The sequence below is a fragment of the Drosophila albomicans genome, chromosome 2R, assembly GCF_009650485.2.
Source record: "Drosophila albomicans strain 15112-1751.03 chromosome 2R, ASM965048v2, whole genome shotgun sequence".
Classification (NCBI taxonomy): domain Eukaryota; kingdom Metazoa; phylum Arthropoda; class Insecta; order Diptera; family Drosophilidae; genus Drosophila; species Drosophila albomicans.
Genome location: NC_047631.2, coordinates 11241437 through 11262705, shown reverse-complemented (window position 1 = coordinate 11262705; position 21269 = coordinate 11241437). Strand labels below are relative to the sequence as shown.

The 21269-nt window shown below is 43.2% G+C and overlaps 7 protein-coding genes across 11 annotated transcripts; 2 read left to right on the top strand and 5 right to left on the bottom strand.

Annotated features, from left to right (window-relative positions):
* Nucleotides 1-246: 246 nt before the first annotated feature.
* LOC117574566 (uncharacterized) lies at nt 247-6121 on the bottom strand. 3 transcript variants are annotated; one of them, XM_034258439.2, is made up of 5 exons: nt 5694-6121; nt 4034-5634; nt 3853-3976; nt 1473-3798; nt 247-1406 (listed from the first exon to the last, which is right to left on the bottom strand). In XM_034258439.2, exons 1-5 carry the CDS (start codon nt 5817-5819, stop codon nt 340-342), a joined length of 5244 nt encoding a protein of 1747 aa, XP_034114330.1. In that variant the 5' UTR covers nt 5820-6121; the 3' UTR covers nt 247-339. The 3 variants fall into 3 exon arrangements, with proteins under 3 accessions (XP_034114330.1, XP_034114331.1, XP_034114329.1); XM_034258440.2 differs by having other exon boundaries at nt 247-2124; nt 2200-3798; XM_034258438.2 differs by having other exon boundaries at nt 247-3798.
* Nucleotides 6122-6251: 130 nt separating this feature from the next.
* On the top strand, nt 6252-6903 carry LOC117574574 (iron-sulfur cluster assembly 2 homolog, mitochondrial). Its single transcript, XM_034258451.2, has 2 exons — nt 6252-6423; nt 6475-6903. The coding sequence occupies exons 1-2, from the start codon at nt 6380-6382 to the stop codon at nt 6893-6895; spliced, it is 465 nt and encodes a 154-aa protein (XP_034114342.1). The 5' UTR covers nt 6252-6379; the 3' UTR covers nt 6896-6903.
* Nucleotides 6904-6912: 9 nt separating this feature from the next.
* LOC117574571 (protein phosphatase 1 regulatory subunit 21) lies at nt 6913-8871 on the bottom strand. Its single transcript, XM_034258446.2, has 5 exons — nt 8672-8871; nt 8217-8573; nt 7970-8149; nt 7335-7907; nt 6913-7276 (listed from the first exon to the last, which is right to left on the bottom strand). Exons 1-5 carry the CDS (start codon nt 8750-8752, stop codon nt 7187-7189), a joined length of 1281 nt encoding a protein of 426 aa, XP_034114337.2. The 5' UTR covers nt 8753-8871; the 3' UTR covers nt 6913-7186.
* A 119-nt stretch (nt 8872-8990) lies between these two features.
* Nucleotides 8991-11464, bottom strand: LOC117574573 (protein takeout). Of its 2 annotated transcripts, none has more exons than XM_034258450.2 (4): nt 11197-11464; nt 9841-9930; nt 9610-9760; nt 8991-9524 (listed from the first exon to the last, which is right to left on the bottom strand). In XM_034258450.2, the coding sequence occupies exons 1-4, from the start codon at nt 11285-11287 to the stop codon at nt 9092-9094; spliced, it is 765 nt and encodes a 254-aa protein (XP_034114341.1). In that variant the 5' UTR covers nt 11288-11464; the 3' UTR covers nt 8991-9091. The 2 variants fall into 2 exon arrangements, with proteins under 2 accessions (XP_034114341.1, XP_034114340.2); XM_034258449.2 differs by lacking the exon at nt 11197-11464 and adding an exon at nt 10296-10398.
* Nucleotides 11465-12929: 1465 nt separating this feature from the next.
* On the top strand, nt 12930-14094 carry LOC117573315 (uncharacterized). The gene has a single exon (XM_034256423.2). The coding sequence runs from the start codon at nt 13057-13059 to the stop codon at nt 13969-13971; it is 915 nt and encodes a 304-aa protein (XP_034112314.1). The 5' UTR covers nt 12930-13056; the 3' UTR covers nt 13972-14094.
* A 1221-nt stretch (nt 14095-15315) lies between these two features.
* Nucleotides 15316-18342, bottom strand: LOC117574572 (serine/threonine-protein phosphatase alpha-1 isoform). The gene is made up of 6 exons (XM_034258447.2): nt 17917-18342; nt 17745-17850; nt 17303-17651; nt 16927-17212; nt 16713-16860; nt 15316-16389 (listed from the first exon to the last, which is right to left on the bottom strand). Exons 2-6 carry the CDS (start codon nt 17791-17793, stop codon nt 16238-16240), a joined length of 984 nt encoding a protein of 327 aa, XP_034114338.1. The 5' UTR covers nt 17794-17850; nt 17917-18342; the 3' UTR covers nt 15316-16237.
* On the bottom strand, nt 17912-21152 carry LOC117574568 (cilium assembly protein DZIP1L). 2 transcript variants are annotated; one of them, XM_034258444.2, is made up of 5 exons: nt 21071-21152; nt 20889-21005; nt 19286-20831; nt 19066-19228; nt 17912-19009 (listed from the first exon to the last, which is right to left on the bottom strand). In XM_034258444.2, exons 2-5 carry the CDS (start codon nt 20980-20982, stop codon nt 18545-18547), a joined length of 2268 nt encoding a protein of 755 aa, XP_034114335.1. In that variant the 5' UTR covers nt 20983-21005; nt 21071-21152; the 3' UTR covers nt 17912-18544. The 2 variants fall into 2 exon arrangements, with proteins under 2 accessions (XP_034114335.1, XP_034114334.1); XM_034258443.2 differs by having other exon boundaries at nt 19066-19231; nt 21071-21151.
* Between the last annotated feature and the right edge of the window lie 117 nt (nt 21153-21269).

Sequence of the window (21269 nt, the reverse complement as noted above, 5' to 3'; positions counted from 1 at the left end):
AATATTATGAGTTTATTATTGTTTATGGGTGCTATAACTAAGCATACGATGCAAAAATAATATGAAATTCAGTTTTTCACAAAGTCCAAAATATGCATTAGCTAGTATTAGAAACTAAACAAATCTTTAAATTATACTCCGATCTAATCGGAACCACAATCACTCTGTGAACTCTGTACTTGAAATACTTAGCTAGAAAAACTGTTTGCAACATTAATAATTTTTTATTACAAATATACATACATAAATAATTGATAATTACATTGCATTCGTCACTTTTGTTTTCAATATATAATCAGATTAAAAGGTAATATAAATAATTTTCTGAAGAATTTCGGATCATTTGTGTGCGGTTTTTGCATTACGACTCGCTGATCCCCGATCAGCTCGCATACTCTGTGACTCATATGGAATTGGTGGTGTTCCATCGGCATAATTAACCGCCGAGATGTGACTGTCCATGGAGAAGAGCTGCGAGTCCGAGCTGTGCAACGTGGCACCAGCCTCATAGCCGGTAGTAAAGGAGCCTACTGGTGTGGACGTCTTTTGCCTGTCATTGGTTGCATTTGTGACATGTGTGTGGCCACCTGGAGTTGCAGGTGAAGTTGAACCTGATAACGAATCAATGACCGACTGCAGAAATTGGCCTTTCAGTGAATCGTCGGTGCCGTCGGAGCCACTAACCATCCGTCTGCCGCGTCCGTGCTTGAGAAGCTCCTTGGTGAGAAAGTCTCGCAAATTGAGCGAACGTCCCATTTGACTGACTTCTTGTGGCGGATCTTGGGACAAGTTTTCACTGGATCTGTGAAAAGATGTCCCTGCTCTTCGTGGTTGTCTTTCCGACTCGGATGAGCTGCTGTGGCTGCTGTTGGAGTGCAACTGCCGTTCTTGTTTTCGTTGATGCATGCTCGGATTAAGTATTCCTACGTGTTGAATGCTAGGCTGCTCTATATCTGGATGTTGCAGGCTTCGTTGATGCATGCCAGAATATTGCCTGCTGTGATTCTGCTGTTCACTTGGAGCTGGACGCTGCTGGCGCGCTTGCTCCTGCAGCGAATGCGACAAGTGTTCGATGCCGCTCTCATCAGGTGCAGTTGCACTGGCATTGGGTGGAACACTTTCACGTCGCGTGCTGCTAGCCACGTCCACATCGCTGGGCGGTCCTCGCTTGAACGAGGCCTTCAATAAGTGTCGTTGACGCAACTCCGCTTCAACGTTGAATGAATCGGTGCTATCCAAGCTGGCGCTATCAATCATGTCGCGTTCTTCCGGCGGCAGTCTTGCCATTAGCCTTTCCATATATTCGTGTCGTGGAGTAAATTCACGAACGCTGACATGACTCAGACGCATCTCCTTCATCATCTGCGAAGCTGTCAACGATGGTGCTGGTTCCATTGAAGTTCTCCCTGTACGAATACGCAGTTGAGTAGAGGAAGTTTCATGTAGATACTCCCTGATGCTGGGAAACTCACGGTAATCTAGGCGCACACCGGCTTCCCTAATACTCTTGATGAGCTCATCGAATTCATGTTGTAAGCGCACACTTTGATTGAAATCCAATTGAGAGACATCCACATTCAGTTCGCGTGCATACTGCTCAAAGGTGGGAAAGGGTATTGGCTCCACCTGGGCAGCAACAATATGCGACTGCGCTGGCGTATCAATTTCAGTAATGGTGGACAACTCATGCGCCATTTCCTCGGCCGCCAGCTGTGGACTGTAACGACGTATTGTGGCTGGCGGCGCCTTGCCACGACGATGCGTGCCTGGTTGGCTGGATGAACCCAATGACAAGGGCTCTGCTTCGGGCAGCTCCTGTTGTCCTAAGGCAGTAATGGGCCGCGATACAGAAATGCCACTGTCCAGACTGGCGCCCGTCGACTTGTGCTTCTGCAGGGGCAACGGCAGCGCTTCAGAGTTGGATTGTGTGGCATCGCTACCTTCGGACATAGTGCGAGAACCACGTTGTTCTAGCTGTTTCTGTCCATTTTCGTGCAGCGGTGGCAAATCGAAATACTCGGTGGAGTGACGCTCTGCCTCGCTAGCCGAGGTCAGAGTTACCTCTACCAGTCGATTCTTCTCGCCACGCACCTTGGTTATCAGCTCGGTTAGCTCGGCTATGCGCTGTGTACAGTTTTCGGTGAGTTTGGCATAGCGTTCAACATGACGTGCTGCAGATTTGTCACTGCTGCTGCTCACCTCGTTGATGACTTGCGACTGCGTCTTCGATGTCGTCTGAGACTGAAGCTTTGATTGCGTCTGTGTTTGGGATTGTTTTTGCGTTTGTATCTCTGAGGTTCTTGAGGTAGTTCTTATCTCATTGATGGCCATCTGTTTGCTCTTCATCTGACTTGATAGTAATTGAGCCAAAGATCTGGCAGCACTTTCAGTATCGGTTGCAATGGTCACTGAGCGTCTAGTATGGCCTCTTTGGCTGGTTTGAGTTTGATCTTTCTCTGGCTGTGATTGCGATTGTGGCGCTTGATGCTCCAGATTCTTTTGCTTATGTTGCTGCTGAAGTTGCATCTTGCTGGCTAAACGCTTCATCCAGATTTCATCAAAGACTTCACTTGTGTGTTGATCTGGAATTTGTTGTTGTCTTTGCTGCTGCTGCTCTTGTTCCCGTTGCAGCGTGTCCTCCAGTTCGTTAATGAAACTGCGATTCTCCTGGATAAAAGCTTGGACACGTTCCATACGCTGTGGATTAATTAATGTATCGTCTGCCGTCGGACCAGAGCTTATATTACCTGGCTGATTGACTATAGAATCAGCAGGCGTCGATACATCCGAACTGCTTACGCCCAGCTGATTGATTGCGCTTTGCGACATGGTCAGTAAACGTTGCACATAATGTGCAATAATGGGATTTAAGGGCTCAGCTTGACTTGTGGCTACAGTTGGAGGCGGAGGAGGTGCAGTAGCAGCAACAGCTGCTCTAATATTCTCATAGTTAACGGGAGGCAACTCACGATACGCTGTAGAATTTGAATCAATGGAGTTCTGGCGTTGATTCAATGTCACTTCCGTCTGTTTTTTTTCAGTCGACAATGTGCTGCTTCCAGTTGAAGACGAAGTAGTTGGTTTGCTGGGTTCTGTGGTTCTTGCTTTCCTATGCGATTTGCCCTTAGGTACGCATTGCTTAACTGTTCCATCGCTGCGTACCTTAATTATGATTTCATGTGTACCTTCATCGCTATCCTTTACCTGTCGCTCCTTTTGGCCGGCCAGCCTCTGCTGTTGTCGGTACAATTGTCGTAAGCGCTGCTCAAGAATTGCCTCCTTTTTCTGCAATTCCATCTCGCGTTCGTCAAGATTGTGTGTCATGTCGATATTCAAATTAGCACGTTCTTGGCGTATCGAATCAATAACCTTTTGCGCATTATCGCCACTCATGTCCCCAGCTTTCAATTCGTTTAGCAACTGTCCACGAATCTTGTCAATTCGTTGCAGCAAACTACGCAATTTCATCGACTTTGCAGACTTACTGTGAATGCCTTTCAGCTCGGTACGTAGCTGCTTGCTCTGATCATCCACGTAGTCGAGCAGTAGGGAGCAGCAGCTGGCAGTGTCCACTGCATCATCGCCCTTGCCTAGTGGTGGATCGCCAACATTGATGGCATATGGCGCATTTGATTTTGTGTGATGACACTTTCTTGGGGAATTGTGATTGCTGGATGGCCGCACCTCGGGACAGGTTACAATCGCTGGTCGCAGCAGCATCTGTTCCATAACCTCGTTCATCTTTTGCTCTCTACGCGAAGCCAAGTCCGCATAGCGATGACCCGCCACAAAGTTTGCCTGCGAAAAGTAAACAACTAAATATAAAAATGGGCAATACATTTATATACTCACATCACTAGGAAGCAACTGAGGTTGTTGCTGCGAAAGCGCGTCCAATTTCTCTGTTAATTCGGCGCAATCTCGACGTACTTGCTCCCGCTGCAACGCTTTCTGTCCACGCTGTTCAGTGACTTTGCTGCAAATTTAATAATAATTAAAATCAAGTAAAAGAAAGGCTTGTTTATCGATCTACCGTAGCTTGTCGAGCTCCTGCTCACGCAGTTTACTGAGCTGTGTCTCAATGCGTGCATGGTCCATTGCATTGAGATGTGATGCATCGGGCACATTTACTTGCACCGACTCCTCCGGCGCCTTATAGTTGCGGGTGTACTTGTTATTGTGATCATAGAACTGCACACGGCCCGATGTGTTGGTCTCCGCACCAGGTTTCTGACGCACTACATAGCTGCTAGTAGAGACACTTGAACGTGTCGTGGTGGTGGTTGTGGTGCGTGGGAGTGGTGGAACCACAGTGGCGCTATTACTGGAGGCTTGCTGAGTAGGTTGTGGTGCTACATAGTTGCTTGTTATTGGATACGGATGCATGGGATAGGCGTAAGGCATCATGGGAGCCGCATAGCCAGGCATCATGGGCGGACCATAAACAGCATGTGGTGGCATGGGTTGTGGCATATATGGTGGCATGGGTTGCATGGGAATAGGCTGGATGGGCAGCTGCGGCTGTTGATGAGGTTGTATTTTCTGCTGAGGTACTTGCGTGGCTTGGTCCTGTAGAGGCGGCTGTGACTGCAAACGCGACAGCTCGACGGGCGGCTGCTGTTGCACGGTTTGCACAGCTGAGCTGCGTTTGATGCCCGCATCGATGACTTTCGCTGGAGGCGCCTGCTTGACTGGGTTTCTTAGCGAAGAGCGCTTTTGGACAGGCGCCTGTTTGGGTGAAGTTACTACTGCTGGTGGAGATGAAGTTATTTTGGGCGACGTAGTGTTCGTTTCAGTTGTTATTACACGCTGCACAGAACGTGTCGGACTGGTGGTCGTCGTTGTAGGTGGCTCGTCCATCGTGTTGCGATGCACCAAATCTGAGATTTGCGTGAAGCGCGGACGCGAAACACATTTCTTAGTTTGGCGAACTGGACTGCTGCTAGGACTGGAGCGCACAACACGACTGAATTGACGATTGGTTTGCATGTGCCGATCGTTAATCTCGATGCCATTACGTGTGCAAATCTCCAGAGAATCTTCACTTTCTATGTCTACATCGAGAATGATAGGCGGCGTCTTTTGCAGTTGCCGCCCGCTGCTGCTGTTACTTGGGGCACATTCAATGCGTTGCGCTGCCTCAAGCTGCTCATCATCCCAGCTGCAATCGGAGAATTCAGCGGCATCCTGACACTTGTTTTTCCCAGGACATTTCCATGACTTGCAACATTTTTTATTCTCTTTGCCCTCCGTTGTCTTTTGCACTGGTGTCTGTGTGCCTGCAGTGGCACGCCCTTCCACATTGAGGTCCCTGCCTCCTGTGGAACGTTGCACATTTGCTGGCGTGTGTTTCACACGATTTGTGGCCGCAAGGCGACGACACTTTTTCATGCGTTCGTTTTGCTGCTGCTTTTGCTGTTCACTTTTCTCGATTTCCACAAGGGCGGCTCGATGGGCGGCGCCCACTTGAAATACTGCCGTGCGGTAGTCCTGGTGTTTTTTGGCCATAACATGCTCGCGCCACACATTCAATTCTTTTTGCTTGACGCTTTCCAGTTTTTGTACTTGCCGCGTCTTTTCGGCTGCAGTCTCTTGGCGTATGTGTCGCGCTATATCATTCGATTTCTCGCGCACCTATGCAGTGTTTCGTAATGTTGTAAAAGAGCATGTAAACAATTGATATTGCGTCTTACCTGCTGCAAACGAGTTATGCGACGCTGATGCTCAAGATCTTTTCGAACCCGTTCGGGATCGGCGAGCACTTTATGACGTAATCTGACATTTGTTTCTATTTTACCATTATCTATTTTTACCGACATACTTTATTTACAATATACGCAATAAACACTGATAACATGCACAAACATTTAGTAAAAACACTTATTGGCGGTGATAAAAAATCAAACACAACGTTCAAAACAAGCCAACAAAAAAGCGCAAGCGCAGACACCAGCGTGACCGTGGAGTTGAATTACAAATATTCTAATTTACGACAAAAATGATCTGACTACTACTATTGCCAGCTTGGCCACACTTTGCATGCCCAATTTTTTTTTAACAGCTTTTCGTTTGTCTCCACAACTAGCGGACAATTAGAACATTTTGTTTTAGTTTTGAGAATTATTAAATTAGAATGGATATGTAATACTAGTTTGATATAAAAATATTTGTTTCTCTTCAAAACAAATTTGTACTTCACACGGTCTTACACTTTCAATCGTATATCGATAGGGCTAACAGATTAATCGTGTTGACATGCCACTGCAGCTTCATAAAAAAATATATCGTATATCAATACAAGCAGTTGTTTGGTACCTTTTGTTTTGATTACGAGATTTTGTCACTTGCAACTTATTTTCGAAATTGTGAAATTATAGAAATGGCTTTCGTGTTGCGCCAACTGGCAAAACCTACCCTCCAAAGGTAGCTATAATATTGGCCCATCAAACAGTATTACATAAACATTAACTACAGAAATTTGTTGGTATCGACGTCCTCACTGCGCTATGCCGCCAAAGACGCCGCCTCCAAAGCTCCGGCAGCAATCGCACCCAGCATGACAAACCCACAACAGCAGCTGATAGTGAGCGATAGCTGCCTGAAACGTTTGCGTGAGATCTGTCTGGACGGCTCCTTTCTGCGCATCACCGTCGAGGGCGGCGGCTGTTCAGGATTCCAGTATAAATTTGATTTGGACACAAAGATGAACGAAGACGATCTACAGTTTGGGGAGGAGAAGGCAAAAGTGGTCATTGACACAATATCGCTGGATTATTGCAGTGGGGCAACAATAGATTATCATAGCGAACTAATTAGAGCGGGATTTCGCATGGTGGCCAATCCGCAAGCAGAAATGGGCTGCTCCTGTGGCTCGTCGTTCGCAATTAAATTGTAATTAACATACTTAGTACGTTTCTTGTTGTTTAAATTTTAGTGAATTATTTAAAACATACATATATAAATTTATATATTCAGCTATATACAATACACACACTGCATTGTGGGGGTTTGTTTTGCCTGTAAACGGTTGGTTATTCGACATTTTTTCATTATTGCTTTGAAAATGACTGCACAAGCATCTCCAATAACTAACCGCATCAAAAGCAAAACAACGACATTAGATGCTCCACTGTGGCCTGGGTACTTTTGAATAGGGAACGCGGCAAGGCATACATCATTCTACAATTCAATTGCCGGCCGCCAATTGCTCACTTAAGCTAATCACTTGTTCTGTCAGCACGCTGATCTGCTCCTCATAGTTAATACGTGTCGTGGTCTGTAAATCACATAAATATTCAACAAGGATTGACTTTGATATTGTAATAAATTCCTACCAGTTCTTCCTCGAGCATTTGCAGTGCCCCACCCAAGCTGGACTGTTGCTCATCCTTTGATTTTAGTTCTTGCGTCGCATTCTCCAGGCAAATCTGCAAATGCATTGCCTCCTGCTCCGAAGAACGCAATCGCGACTCGGCCAACGCTTTGAGGCGCAGCAAATCTTCGTATTTTCTGCTGAATACACTGTAGATTAACTGTTCCTTCGTAGGCGGCTCGAGGGGCTCTTGTAGCGAATCGCGCGCTCGCTGGCTACATTTAGTTTCGAGGCTACAAGGCTTAACGGTGACGCCAGCAGCAGCTGTGCTGCAGCTGCAAATGCTGCTGAGATCCATAATGGGGTTCGAATTTAAGTTGGAGTTCGAGTTGAAGTTCTGAATGACTTTTGCCGCCTCGTATTGAGCTCGCCAGTGAGCTGACTCCTTCTCCAGAAGAGCAATACGCTCCTCAGCAGTTAACGGTAAGGCGGCATTGGTATTGAGTTGATGTTGCTGCTGTTGGTGCTGCTGCAGTGCATTGTGCAGCGGCGTGCTGTCGCTGCCAGTGGCGCTTAAAGCATCCTCGCTGCCCAACTACAACATAAATAGGTCATTAAACTCTTTTAACATTCATTTTAAGAGGGCGGTAAGTTTACCATGCTGGCTGCATCGACCAGTTTGGTTTCTAGTTCGCAGTTGCGATGTTGCAGTGTTTCGAGCTCTTTACGCAAACGTTTCTCCAGCTCGTTTTGGTCACTTGTGCGCTTCTCCAACTTGTGTTCCAGCTCTGCCATTCGTTCGGTGTGCAACAACAAATCGCGCTGCTTGTCATCGATCTGTGGGGTGGTCATAAAAATAGTACACAAGTGTGTGTGTAGTGACGTGACCTTGCACATTATTTACCAATGATGTCAGCTGCGCGTTCTCCATGATTTTCTTTTGCAACTCCTCGAATATGAGCGCCTCTTGCGCCGCATTCGTATTATGTGGCGTCTCGCTAGGCGGCTCCTGTTTGATGCCCCCTAAAAGACCACGCCTGCTTGGTTCCTTTTTCTTGGGCGCCTGTTCGTGCAGCGACAGCTCCAGCTGCAGCTGCGAGACACGCGATTCTAGCTGTTTATTGCGAAAATTCAATGAGTCTACTTCCTGCTCGGTGCGTCGTGATGATGTTGCATTTTGCTGCAATTGCTCACGCAGACTTTCCACCTTCGCCCGCTCATCCTGCACCGCATTTTTTAATACTTGTGCCTTGGCACGCATCTATTGTAGTGTGCGTGTGGGAAAGCGGATGTGGATTAAATTTGATTAAAAACTCTTACAAATTGGGGCGTAAACTGTTGCTGTGTTGTTGCCTTTACCTTTGAGTATTCGCTGGCCAGTTTCTGGTACTTTGCCTCTGACACTGAGGTACTCTCCATGCTTCCTATATGTTCTGCCATCTAGGCAGCTGAGTCGTCGAGTCGTACACTCTTTATTTGTTTGTGCAATTGTTTAAACAAAAACACACTATTTCTTTTTGCGCTTCGAAAGTGCCAAAACTGCAAGATTAGTGCTGGCAAAAATGTGCGATATTCCGCAATTTAGCGATACTTGCTACATATCGAAGGTTTTTTAAATTCTCCAATAATCGGTTAGTCAGTTATCGATAGGCGCTGCTTTTAAAATTATAAATAGCCGTTATTTTCTGCTTTGGCTTGAAAAGTAAATCAGAAACCGTTTTCTATTTATTATCTAATTTGTTATTTAACATATATAAATTACACACATGCCAATAGAAACTAACTTAAGAATATGTTGTCAAACGGAACTTTCTCAAAGATTTTGTTTGAGAGCTCTTTGAATACGAGACCAAAGCTCTTAGAATAGCCCACCTTCAATTCATTGAAGACAGTCTCCCAGTTTTCATTCAGAAAACGATTCATACCCTCCGATAGGGTTTTGTCATTGAACAGATTTTCAAATTGCAGATAAACACGCTTTGGCTCCATTGCAACGCGATATTCCTTCAGACGCATATATTTGACGCCATCCTTTTCGAAGGGCTCCCCGATTAAACGATGCTCGATTTTGGTATTGACCAACGTAATGTTGGCTTTGCCATGTCCCGTAATAGGTAAGAGTAGAATTCTTCCCGACATTTCGTAGTCGCCAATCATTTCAATGCGATCGGTTTTGCTATCACAGATGATTAAATGCTTGTCCAAATCGGTTCTGTCAGAGGAATGGAATGTGTTTTACAATGTGCTTGATCTATTTGTCATCCGGACTGGATTCGGAATTGGAATCTGCTAATTACCTGTACCGATGAATCTTGCTTGTCGAGATCATATCGTGCACCTTCACATTTTTCAAGGCTTGACGTAGATTAATGGGTGCGTTACCGGCATCTATAACGAGTTTCTTCACGGACAGCGGCTCCAGTGGCGGAATGCCGAATTCTTTGTTACCTGCGCATAGTTTAATGAGTTCATAATAGGTTGATATTTCTGGCTAAACGATTGATAGTTAAAGTAGTAACAGTACTAACCAGTTTTCAGTAATTGTATTGCCTGATTAACAGCATCCACCAGACACTTGTCAAAATTGGCATCGCGTTTGCACTTGGGGAAGTTGTCAGCTGCGAAAATAAATAATAAAAATTAATTGATTAATTTAAATCAAATCAAATCGGATTTGATAATGACATTGAAATCGAAATCAAAAATTGAAATCGCTTGGCCGGAAGTCCAGCTGCGATTTGGGACTCTGTAATTATAATAGCAACATATAAGCATAAATCTTAATAGCAACGATCAGTAGTCGAATACTTAGAGTTCGTTGGCCACAACAGAAACTTGTTTCATACAATGGGCTAAAAACAAATGAGAGCCGACAGCCAACATTGTTAGCTCTCAATGTCAAGACGATGCGCACGGCTATTTATCTTTGTTTTTGAGATGTGTAGTGTGAAAACAAAGCCATTCATGACCTACGGCAACATACCATGCACAGCACGATAAGTAGGTTGAAAAATATGTGTCATCGATTCTGGTTGCTGTTGGATTGCGAAGCGATTGTGGGTTAATGGCATCAAGCGGAAGTAAACTACTGACTGACAGTTGGAAACTTGTTTATCTGTATCGCTATCGTCATATGTCATTATGTTGTAGACCAGTTTCGCTTGCATAACGATTCCCCATTGCAATTTGTAATTTTAAAAAACTATACTATATGTAACAAGATTTAATTCAATAACAAAGTGACAAATTTCTGACTCTAATCGAGGCAGATATTTCTTTATAAAAATATGTACATATTTAATATTAATTATATTTGCGGAGGTAGGCGATGAAAAAGAAATAAAAACAATAATAACAATAAATATGTTCAAATTTACTTAATAACAATAAAAATAATATTATTTTATTCAATATTAATCTCAGGTGTAATGCGATGAAAAGGAAATGAGATCATTGTATATGGATGGATTTACGGCAACGTATTAATTATGTTTTAGTTTTCTTTTCAGAGAGGTATTTTCACATTAACTGAATTTTATAGTGGGGCAGGATGCGATAATATGCGAATAAAAAGAGTGCATTTAACCATTGCAAGGACTTTCGAATTGGGATTGTCACCCTGACGGACCATTAGAGAATATTACATTAGATGGTCAACGACCTTGAAGGGCAATCGTTTAAATGCCGTAGCTAATACGGGTAATATAATAAACACGCATAAACAATATTTATCACGTTTAAGCCATAAACAGTGTTGGTGGGCCTAAAAGCGGCCACAGCCACAGCCAAACTTGAAAGCAAATGCGCAAATGACAAATCAAATATTTTGCACTTGTTGTTTTTATTATTGTTATAGCTATAGCTATGAAGTGAGCTATACTTACGCAAATCTTGCGCGACCGTTACACATTTTGTGGTCTCCTGCGCAACGAAGGCGATTAGCAGCAGCAATAAAAACGTCGATGGTTTTGACATGATGTTAAGTCAAAGTCGAAATCGGATGCAATGCGAAATTGAAATGAAATTGCTAACTGGCAAACTGGAGTTTCCCCTCCCGCTGATTGAAAATTCACGCACACCACACACTCACAAACAACTTTAGCAGCTTATCGACTGCAGCGCGACGAGATATCACAACGCAATGTAAGCGGGATGCTCCGAGCAACGGAATTTTATACTGAGCTTCAGCTTCGGCTTGAGCCCACGAAAGCTTCCTTCGCATATGATAAAGTTTCGATCATTACCACGGCGAGCTTTGGCCCATAAACATGTATGTTTGTATGTCGACTCTTGAATATTTATACATATATGAATGTTACTCGCCACATGCGGCAACTTTTGCTTTCCGGCTGACCACTTTAGGTAATGCAACCAATAGCCATAACTGATCATGAGGTTGCAACTTAAGCCGCTTGCTCTTGCTGCTTGCCAAAAAAAAAAAAAAAAAAAAAAACAAACAAACAATAAACAAAACAAAAACTGTGTAAACTGTGGAAACAGGTGACGAACGGTGACCGGCAAGTCAGCAACCCCGTAATGCCCTTTCTGTTTTGTGTTGCGGTTCATTGAACCCCGGCCTTAGTGAGGTAGTCCTTAATTGGGGTGTTATTAAAAGAGCCGGTAGTACTCATAAGTCGGTTACATATGCGTCTATTGGAAAGACTTTGTGCGATTGTACGTTACGGGTTTTTGACGACACTGAAGAGCTTTTGAAGATATAAGCTTTTAGTTGAAAACTAAGGTGCGTTTAATGCATAAATACCTTCGATGTTGCAGTCAAGAAGGTAAAATATAGGAAATTCATTTACATATTAGTTTAAGAATATACCATTAGATATACATATTTTGACTACATTTCATAATGTACACTTAAATTTACTTTAATTAGGGTGTCCAATTACGAATTTAAAATTTCATATCATACATTTAACTTTAGTTATATAATTTAAAACAAAATTCTACTGATGATATGTGTTTATCTTTACTATTATTGTTTATTCCGACATTTCCCAATTAAACAAAAAATTAACTTTCCCTAAGTACTTTTCATTCTAAAAATTTACAGAATTCAATATACACATTTCTTCTTTCTTTAACATTAAATTCTTATTCATTGCTACCAGTAGCTATGCATAGAAGTGAATTGTAGCCTTACACCATCCACAAGTATTACGGCTTTACTCTAGGCAAATTACTTAAGTTGTAATGTGCAATGAAGCATTTCATTGGAAACAGAATCCCGTCTTATTTCGACATTCGAAATGCCAACGAGTTCCCATGCTAACGGCCATCTAGCCAATTAGTTCTAATCGCTAACGCAATAGGCGAGTAACGATCTATGGCGATTGGACGTTCATAAATTAAGTTTGTTGCCTAAGTCATTCGTTTTACTCATTCGACTCAAATGTGGGCAGAACACGAGGACTTCGGCGTGTGTCTATGGAAACTGTTGCAATTGTTTTTCAAATATAAACAAACGCGACGCGAGCCGGCGCGGCGTGGCGACCAGACCAGGTAACTAACGGTGGTGTTGGGCATGGGAACACTAGCCGCTGCTGGTGTCGGGGCAGCCGCGATGTACTCGATATGTGTGAGTCTCGATGTGTGTGGAAACCGGTTGCCCCGCCGCACTCAACAACAGTCGTCGCCGAACATTCTGTGAGCACGCAAACACAAATTTTGGAGCTTGCTCGCAGTTCAAAATCATTTCCAAATACTCTCTACGTCATAACTATTACAAAGGAATGAAGAGGTGCTACTGCGGACACAGCGGCGGCAGCTTTGCTGGCAGTGGCAGCATATTGAAATCAACGAGCCACATCAGCAGACGACTGCAGCCAGAGCCACCGGAGCAGCCACGACCACGCAGTGATCTGCTTTCGCTGACATCATCATCCCGACAAAGCGTGCAGCCGACGCAGTTTGTCAAACGGCCACTTCTCAGGAGCAACAATCAATCGGGGCAGAATCTGGGATTAGGTCACTCTAGCACGCAGTTGAATGGTCAGTTTAGCAGACGCAACTCGGCAACAACTACGGTGAGCCATTGCTCCAGCTGCTGCAGCTCCGCTGGCTACGCCCCACAGCTGCGCGAAAGTCGTGTCAAGGTGCTCAGCTGGGCCAGCGGGGAGCAGGCAAGTGGCAGCTCTCATAGCAACACCAACAACAACACCCACTGCGAGCACACGGACAATCGTCGGGTCTATGAACAACGCGCCTGCGCCGCCAGTCGTCTGACAGCTGAAGGTCAGGGTCAGGTTCATGTTGCAAGTAGCTGCAACTCTTCGTCAACGTCGACGTCGACGTCATCGCCTTTGCCCCCAAGTTGCGACAACGAGTTGCAGCGCCTGCTCGCCTTGCAACAGTTTCGTTTGCTCAATGCCAGCGATTGCTTCAGCAGCCAGCGACAGGATGAGTTGCGTCTGCAGCGCGCCTATGACAAACTGGGCGTGGCCAGTGGCGACAGCAAGTGGCACAAAAATAGAGCCAACGAATCGCGACAGCAGCCATTGACAACAACCGCAACAACAACATCTTATGCGCTGCGACAGAAGTTGCTGCAGCTGCGATTGCAACAGGAGGAGGCAGCGGGACGTGGCACGGGAGCAGCGTGTGCACCCTTGGAACGCAGCTGTGCACTTCGCTTCAATTGCCATTAGCTGTAGATATTGAATACTTAAAAATAGATGAATGAATTGAAAAATTGTTAGCTTAATCGATCAATCAATCAAGTGACAACTCATTATATTATCATGAGTATTGATTCCCTATGTATCATCAGTTAAAACGACGCGATTCCATTCAGATTTATTGCTAATACATATGTATTTCATTTATCATTTTAATAAAACAGTGCTATTTTGTTACAAGTGCTTCATGTTGTTTTTATTTTAATTTTTCTCCTTGTTTTTTTTTTAATTTTTTGTTTTTTTTTTGTTTTTAACTTTTGTTGATTTTTTTTTTAGCTTTTTGCATGCATTTTTAATTTTAATTTGTATTATCATTATTATTCATATTACCTTTTGTTGTTGTCTTTTCGAATTTTCAAAATTTAATTACAAGTGATTTATATTTTGTTTATATTTAAATTTAATTTGCTTTCAACTGCTTGCAATGTTACGATGTTACATTTGATGATTTTTTTCAAATATTCTTATGTAAATCGTTTTGTTTTTCCTGTGTTTTCCGCAAACAGCTGATATTAACTATAATATTATATATTTTGTCATTACTTCATTTCTTGTATTTTTCTTCTTTTCCTTTGCGTATATGTAGAATTCGATACAACATTAAACAGAGTACTAGAGTGTGGCTTCGACAAAGGGATCTTGGAGAAAGGGGCCAAGGAGGCATTAGCTGGACATTCAAGTTGCGAAAACTCGTTGCATTACAGGGCGGTTCATTACTTTTTCTTGGGGGGATTGTACAAACGAAACCATTTTACATAGGAGGGGGTGTTCTCAAAACGACAGATAGAACTACATATTCGATTTTTGGATGCTTGCCTTTCTTTGGGGCTCGGCATTTTACATACATGCATGCATATAATAAGTATAATACTCGAATGTGTGGCGGCCTTTTAGCACTAGAATGTTTCGACTGTTTTTAGTTGTTTGTTGTTCTTGTCACAAAATACAAATACATACAAATACAACTACACGAATGCATGTACTGTGTGTCTCATTTGCTTACAATTTTATTAAATATGTATATATATTTTTAATTATAATATGTATGTTTATTTGTTTTGTGTGTTTAAATTTGTAGTTCTTGTTGTTTGTAACCTTATCTGCCGCCTCGTTGGCGTCGGCTGAGGGCACACAGTGCCGCTCAAAAGTATGCCGCTCTCTCTTAATGCGCTTGTTTAACTTTTGCTTTTAGAAATTATTATTATTGCTCTAACAAGCATTCAATATACTTATGTTTTTTGTTAAACAAATCTTTGCTGGTTTTTGCAGTTGTTAAGTTAATTATAATTATTGTAGTTTGTATTTTCGATTTCGTTTTTGTTTTTTTTTTTGCATTTTCTGATTTTTATATGCACGTTTTGTGTATGTGTTCGTGTGTTACATATTTTTAATCGTCAACGCATACAAGTTAAAAATATACACAATTTTTGTTGTTTATTTTAATATTTTTGGTGTAAACAATTGTGAAACTTATGTACCTTCGAGCTAAATTTGCTTGGCGTTTAAAACTAAGTAAACATTTAGTAGAAATTTAATCATGAATAAAATATAATATAAAAAAATAAATTGCGCTTAAAATACCGTACATACTTTTCATTTCACACACATATATCAAAAGCTTTCGATTCAAATTCAAAAAAATAATTATAAAAACAACATTTTACCCTTTGCTACAAATTGAATAAAACAATACAAATTGTGAAGAGAAGTTTGTGCTCTCTGCCTTGGTAGTTGTGCTATGCAAAAAAAACCGAAAAGAGAAAATGCTATGCAAGATAAAATGCGATAAATACATCTTTTGCTTCTGTGTGTATGTGTGCATTCTTTTTGTACCTACTGTACGTGTATGTGGGTGTGTGTTGGGGGTGCTTGTGATTGAGGTTTCAAAATGTGTTCGCATTGCGCAAGGAAAACTATAACAAAATAAAATTAATACATTAAGAGATATTCATGCTTATGCAGTGTTTAACACTACAATTAGTTTGAACTAAAGTGTCTCAATTTGTGAGAGTGTGTGTGTATGTGTGTTGTAATTTTTCCTTTTTTTTTTGTTTTCCAAAATGAAAAATAGGCTAATTTGTATGAATTTCTATACCCTTCTAACGTTGCTCACGATTCGATTACACATATTCGATAAAAAACAAACAATTTGCGCATTTAATTGGTATTCATTTTTGTGTGGCCGTTTCTTGTTACTGTTGTTGTTGCTACTGCTCTTGTAAATTATTGTTGTTGCTTATTTTTTCTTATTCTTATTGTTAGCGCCGCGGGGCGGTGTTAGGGGACGCCCTGAGCTGCCAAAGTTTGGATAAACAAATCGTCGTTTATCGGCGGGTTTCAATATCTGAAAGGAGCACATTAATGTTTCGTCAACCGACATCATGGCACCTGCAATAAATAAACAACGATTAGGCATGAATCATGAATATGGAAACTCAAAACCTATTTATAAATGTATAGTCTATTGAAATTTTCCATTTTTGCACAATATTCAATAGAATTAGAATGTACATATAGAGTATACAATAGATGATATAGTTTTTCCTATTTCAGCTGGCGAAGGTTATCTCCAAAATCACAGCTAATCTCAGTTATCTGTATAGTATAGGTTATTTGCAAACAAAAACAAAGATAACACCCACAACGCCGCTGTCTAAAGTCCAATGGACCTGATCTCCCCCTCTCACACTGATCAGTGAGTGATCACTCACCCGCATTGTCAAATTCGCCACAGTAATTAGGTGCTGAGAAGAGTGTGACCAGCTGCCGTTTGGCAAAGAATTCGTAACCATCTTCAACAACCTGATGAGCCCGACAAATGAGGTCGAATTCGTGCTTCTGTAGAAATTTGCCCACAACCTAAAGAACACCAAAAAGAAACATTGTTAGCTTACTCAATAATAAATTAGTATTACAACAATTTACCTCTGCTCCAAATGTGAAGCTAACACCGCGATCATTTTCACCCCAGCCCATGGTATCCTTGTCGGGATCGGACCACAAGAGATCGCATAACAGGCCCTGATCTGGTACATCCGTTGGCCGCATAATGCGACGTATTTGCTCCATGGACGACAAATCAGGACTCAGGCCGCCGTGACAGCAAAAGATCTTCTCATCCACAATTGCTGCAACGGGCAAACAGTTGAAGCAATCCGTAAAAGTTTTCCATAGCTTGATGGTGTAACGTCGCTTGCATTCATCGTAAAACCTAGTTGACAGTTGATTAATCAAGAGTTAAATGATTGCGTGTGCTTATGAAATATTTAGTATGGAAATTGTATAGTATTCCTCAACTCACCCGTAGATGCGATTGATACTGGCGCATTCGTGATTGCCGCGCAGCAAAAAGAAATTCTCCGAATATTTGATTTTGTATGCCAGCAGCAGACATATCGTCTCCAAGGATTGCTTGCCACGATCCACATAATCGCCCAGGAATAAATAATTCGACTCTGGCGGAAATCCGCCATACTCAAACAGACGCAACAGATCATAGTATTGTCCGTGTATATCGCCGCAGATTTTGAGCGGCGCCTCCAGTTCCAGCAGTATCGGTTGTGATAGGAATATTTCGCGCGATTTCAGACACAAGCTTCGTATTTCCCCCTCTGAGAGTTGCACATTTTTCCCTGGACGTGCGCCACGCACTAAAAGAATGGGGAACAAAGTGGGGGAGGTATTTGAAAATTATTTACGGAACCGATTTCCAATTGGAAATAACATTAAGTTGTAGGACTTACCTTCCAGCAGGCGCGAGATAATGCTGTCAATGTTCATGATGTCGGACATGTTTCACTGGCGCTGTTTGTTGTTGTTGTGTGCTGCTGCAGATACCTGCGTTTGTATCTGTATCTATGTATTTGTAACTGCTGCTGTGACACTCTCGCTGTCTGTTTTCTTATCTCTGTTTACCTGCGTTTTTTTCTTTTTGTGCTTTTTGCTTCTCCGTTATTTCAGCCAAGCAAGCTTATGTATTTTCGGTATACGCGTTATGTATGTTATTTCATCGATGCGATTGGGTGGCTCAAGGGAGGGAGGGAGGCCAAGTGAAACTGCGTGCGTCTGTGTATATACGAGCGTATGTGACAGTGTGTGTGTGTAGGAGTGTATGCTTGTGTATGCGTGTGCGTGTTTGTGTGTGTGGTCGTCAGGTAATATTGTACACTTAACAGCGCTGTTTTTTGCTGCTCCCGAGGAATTTCAATAGTTTAGCCGTTACGCCATGTACGTTCAGCGTTTGTCACTGGTTTGCGTACGCTTCAATTGCGTTTTAAAGCATTTATTGCAAGTTATTGTAGATTTTTGCGACGTCAAGAAATTTTTTCGCGCAACCACACTTCGCCGCATCTCCATATGAATTCGCCGTCATCGCATATCGATATGCATGTGTTTTTACAGATTGTTATCGATAGCACAGCGATGCAATTGTTGCCACTTATAGCCAGCATTGCCAACGAAAACAAAACGCGTTCGGGTGGCAGCACTAGATTTTAAATAACGAATTTTTCCGTTTGTTTTTGTTTTATACATTTATTTAATCTCATTTAATTTCCTCATCTTCATCGTTCAGACTTTTGTCAATGCCCATGGTGTTGAACATAACGCGCTTGCGTGGCAACGGCACTGGCCTGGCTGCATGTAGCTGCACTTGCGTTGTGCCCGTCTTGGAAACAACGCGAGCTGCGGGCTTTGCCAACATTTGCTCCAACTGCGCCTTAAAGTTGCGATGCTGTTGGCGTTGCTGTGGCGAACTAGAGCTAGTGGGCGATAACTCCAGCGGATCATCCTCCTCCTGTGATGACGTGCGATCAGGAGTTTCCAGATCATCATCACCATCTTCGTCATTTTGTGTTGTGCCCGTGAGGCTTTTGCCTCCATCATCAGATGGTTGTATTGGCGTCTTGTGTTTTAGCATTAACTGAGCAGTTGGTGGCATCTTGGCGGAGCAGAGTTTATCCACAAATTTGCGTATGCGATTACGTGTCGCATAGAAATGTGGATTATCCTGTGGCGGTTAAAACATCTTGAAAAATTCTTTCTTGGCCAACAAATCTTACTTACCAGTCGAAAGTTGTTCCTGTGCTGCACCAGTTCGGCACTGACGCGCTTAAGCGATATGCCCGAAATACTTTTTGACTTCATGTTGAAGCCATGTGGATTCAGCTTGTGATTCACCAGCTTACGTGCATCTTTCCTCGTGAGTGGCTGCTGTGGCTTCTGTGGACTTCTGGGAGCCGTTTAAGTATTTATTTATTATTATATATATTATTCCTTTACTTACTTAGCTTTTGCCGCTGCTTTAGACTTTGGCATTTGGAATACTTGACGCTCTGGTTCTGAGGTGAAGAAGTCACTAGGCTCCTCGCTGATGGTTTCCTCCTCCTCGCTGAGACTCTCACTGATGTCCGTGGTTTCTATTGTCTCTGGCTGGCTGACGATGGGCTTGCTCTTTAACTTGGACTCAAGCTCAGCTGCGGGCTTTGTGAACGTTGGATGACTCCCTGAACTGCTGCGACTGGGAAGCTCTTGGACTTGTGTCACCAATTGCTTTTGCGCAGACTGCTGCTGTTGCTCTGGCTCTCGCTTTGGCTCTGCTGGCAGCTCCTCTATGGAATACGTGTCGTCGTCGTGCTTAGTTTTCAGAAATTCCGTTTCCACCTGCCGTTTAATGCGTTCCAAGTTGGTTTCCTCCTTCTTGGGCAGCGGCTTGGGTATTTTGGATACACTTTGTGTGATGACATTAGATTCCTTGTGCTCGGTGAGTCGTTTCAACTCACGCTCCAATGCCTCTAATTTCTCCTTGTAACCCATTTCCAACTGATAAACTACTTCTTCCAGTTTATTGGCACTTACTTTCCCAATCTCGGCTACCTTCTCGCTGAGTATGCGCTCCAAATCCTCCAGACAAGGCGTAGCAACACGATCTTCGGTTGTTGCTGCTGCCACAGTTGTTATTTTCGATTCGGCGCGCAGTTTTGTCTGCTCCAGAGCATGACTTAGATCCTCCAGCTTGTGATTGATGTCCTGGATGAATTGATCGTTACTCTGCTTCAACTGCGTCTGCCACACTTCAAAGTTGCTGAGACGCTCGGCGAGTCCATGAAGCTGTTCCTTGCGTTCGCTTGCTTCGCTGCCAATCGCCTCGCTGCTGTGCTCATCCTTCTCTTTGTATTCCGCCAGATTACTCTGTATGCCCACAGTGCGCACTTGTGTGGTGCCTGTGGACTGATCCTGGCGTGGGCTAGCATGATGTCTGGAGCTGGTGCTGCGCTCTTTAATATTGCGTTCGGCGGCATTTAGTCGCTCTTTGAGCTGCTTGATCTCCAGTTCCATTTTAATGGTGTTTATCAGTTGGACATCGTTATCTTTATCCTTGGAGCCGCTGCCACCTGGCAAGTTGGTGGTCGGAGTACCCACACGATGCTTCCTGCCGATGTGCACATTGAGTGCGTCATTGCTGATGAAGTTCTTGGTGCACAAGTGACAGGGGAAGACGACTTCTCGTATAGCCTCGATTTGCGTGATCTTCTTGTGCAGCTGGATAACTTCATTGTTGGACTCGCCGAGTGATTGACGCAGCTTGGCAATCTCCTGCTGGGCTGTAGCATGTGCCTCGCGCAACTCGCCGACGTTTTCGTCCAGATATGTGCGACAGTAGAGCAGATATTGTATGGCATATTGCGACATTATAAAGTACTTGGCTATGCCACTGTCCAGTATGTGCGTCTCCAGCGCTGTGCCCAGCGGCGCTTCGGATAAATGCTGCAGTGCGTCGTCCACCATTTCAAAGTTTTGTTCCCGCAGTATCCGATCCGTTTCATAGGCGCCTTCAAAATTGTTGCGTATTTTTTTTATAAAATTAAGCTATTAACCATTCAACTTACCCATGAGTCGCCAGTCCAATGGCCCATCTCGATACTGCCGCAGCTTGAAGCCTGCCTCGCGCATAATCTGTGGAAAGTTGCCTTTGTAGCCCATTTCAACGTCATCGATAGCTACAGCTGAAAATGAAAGTTGTTTACGAAATGTATTTTCTTGTCGTTTTCGTTTTTTGTTTTCCAATTACCGACTAACTTCAATTGTTTTGTTCCAGTTACTTCCCCTAACGCATTTATGTGTTGTCAAATTGTCGTTGTCGTCGTTGCTAGGAAACGGGTGGCAACCCATCACGCCTCAGTAAACAGCGTACACGCTGGTTTGGTTCTGGACTTGACTAGAGGAACTATGTTCATATAAGATATATCTCGGTAATTTCCCTAAATGGT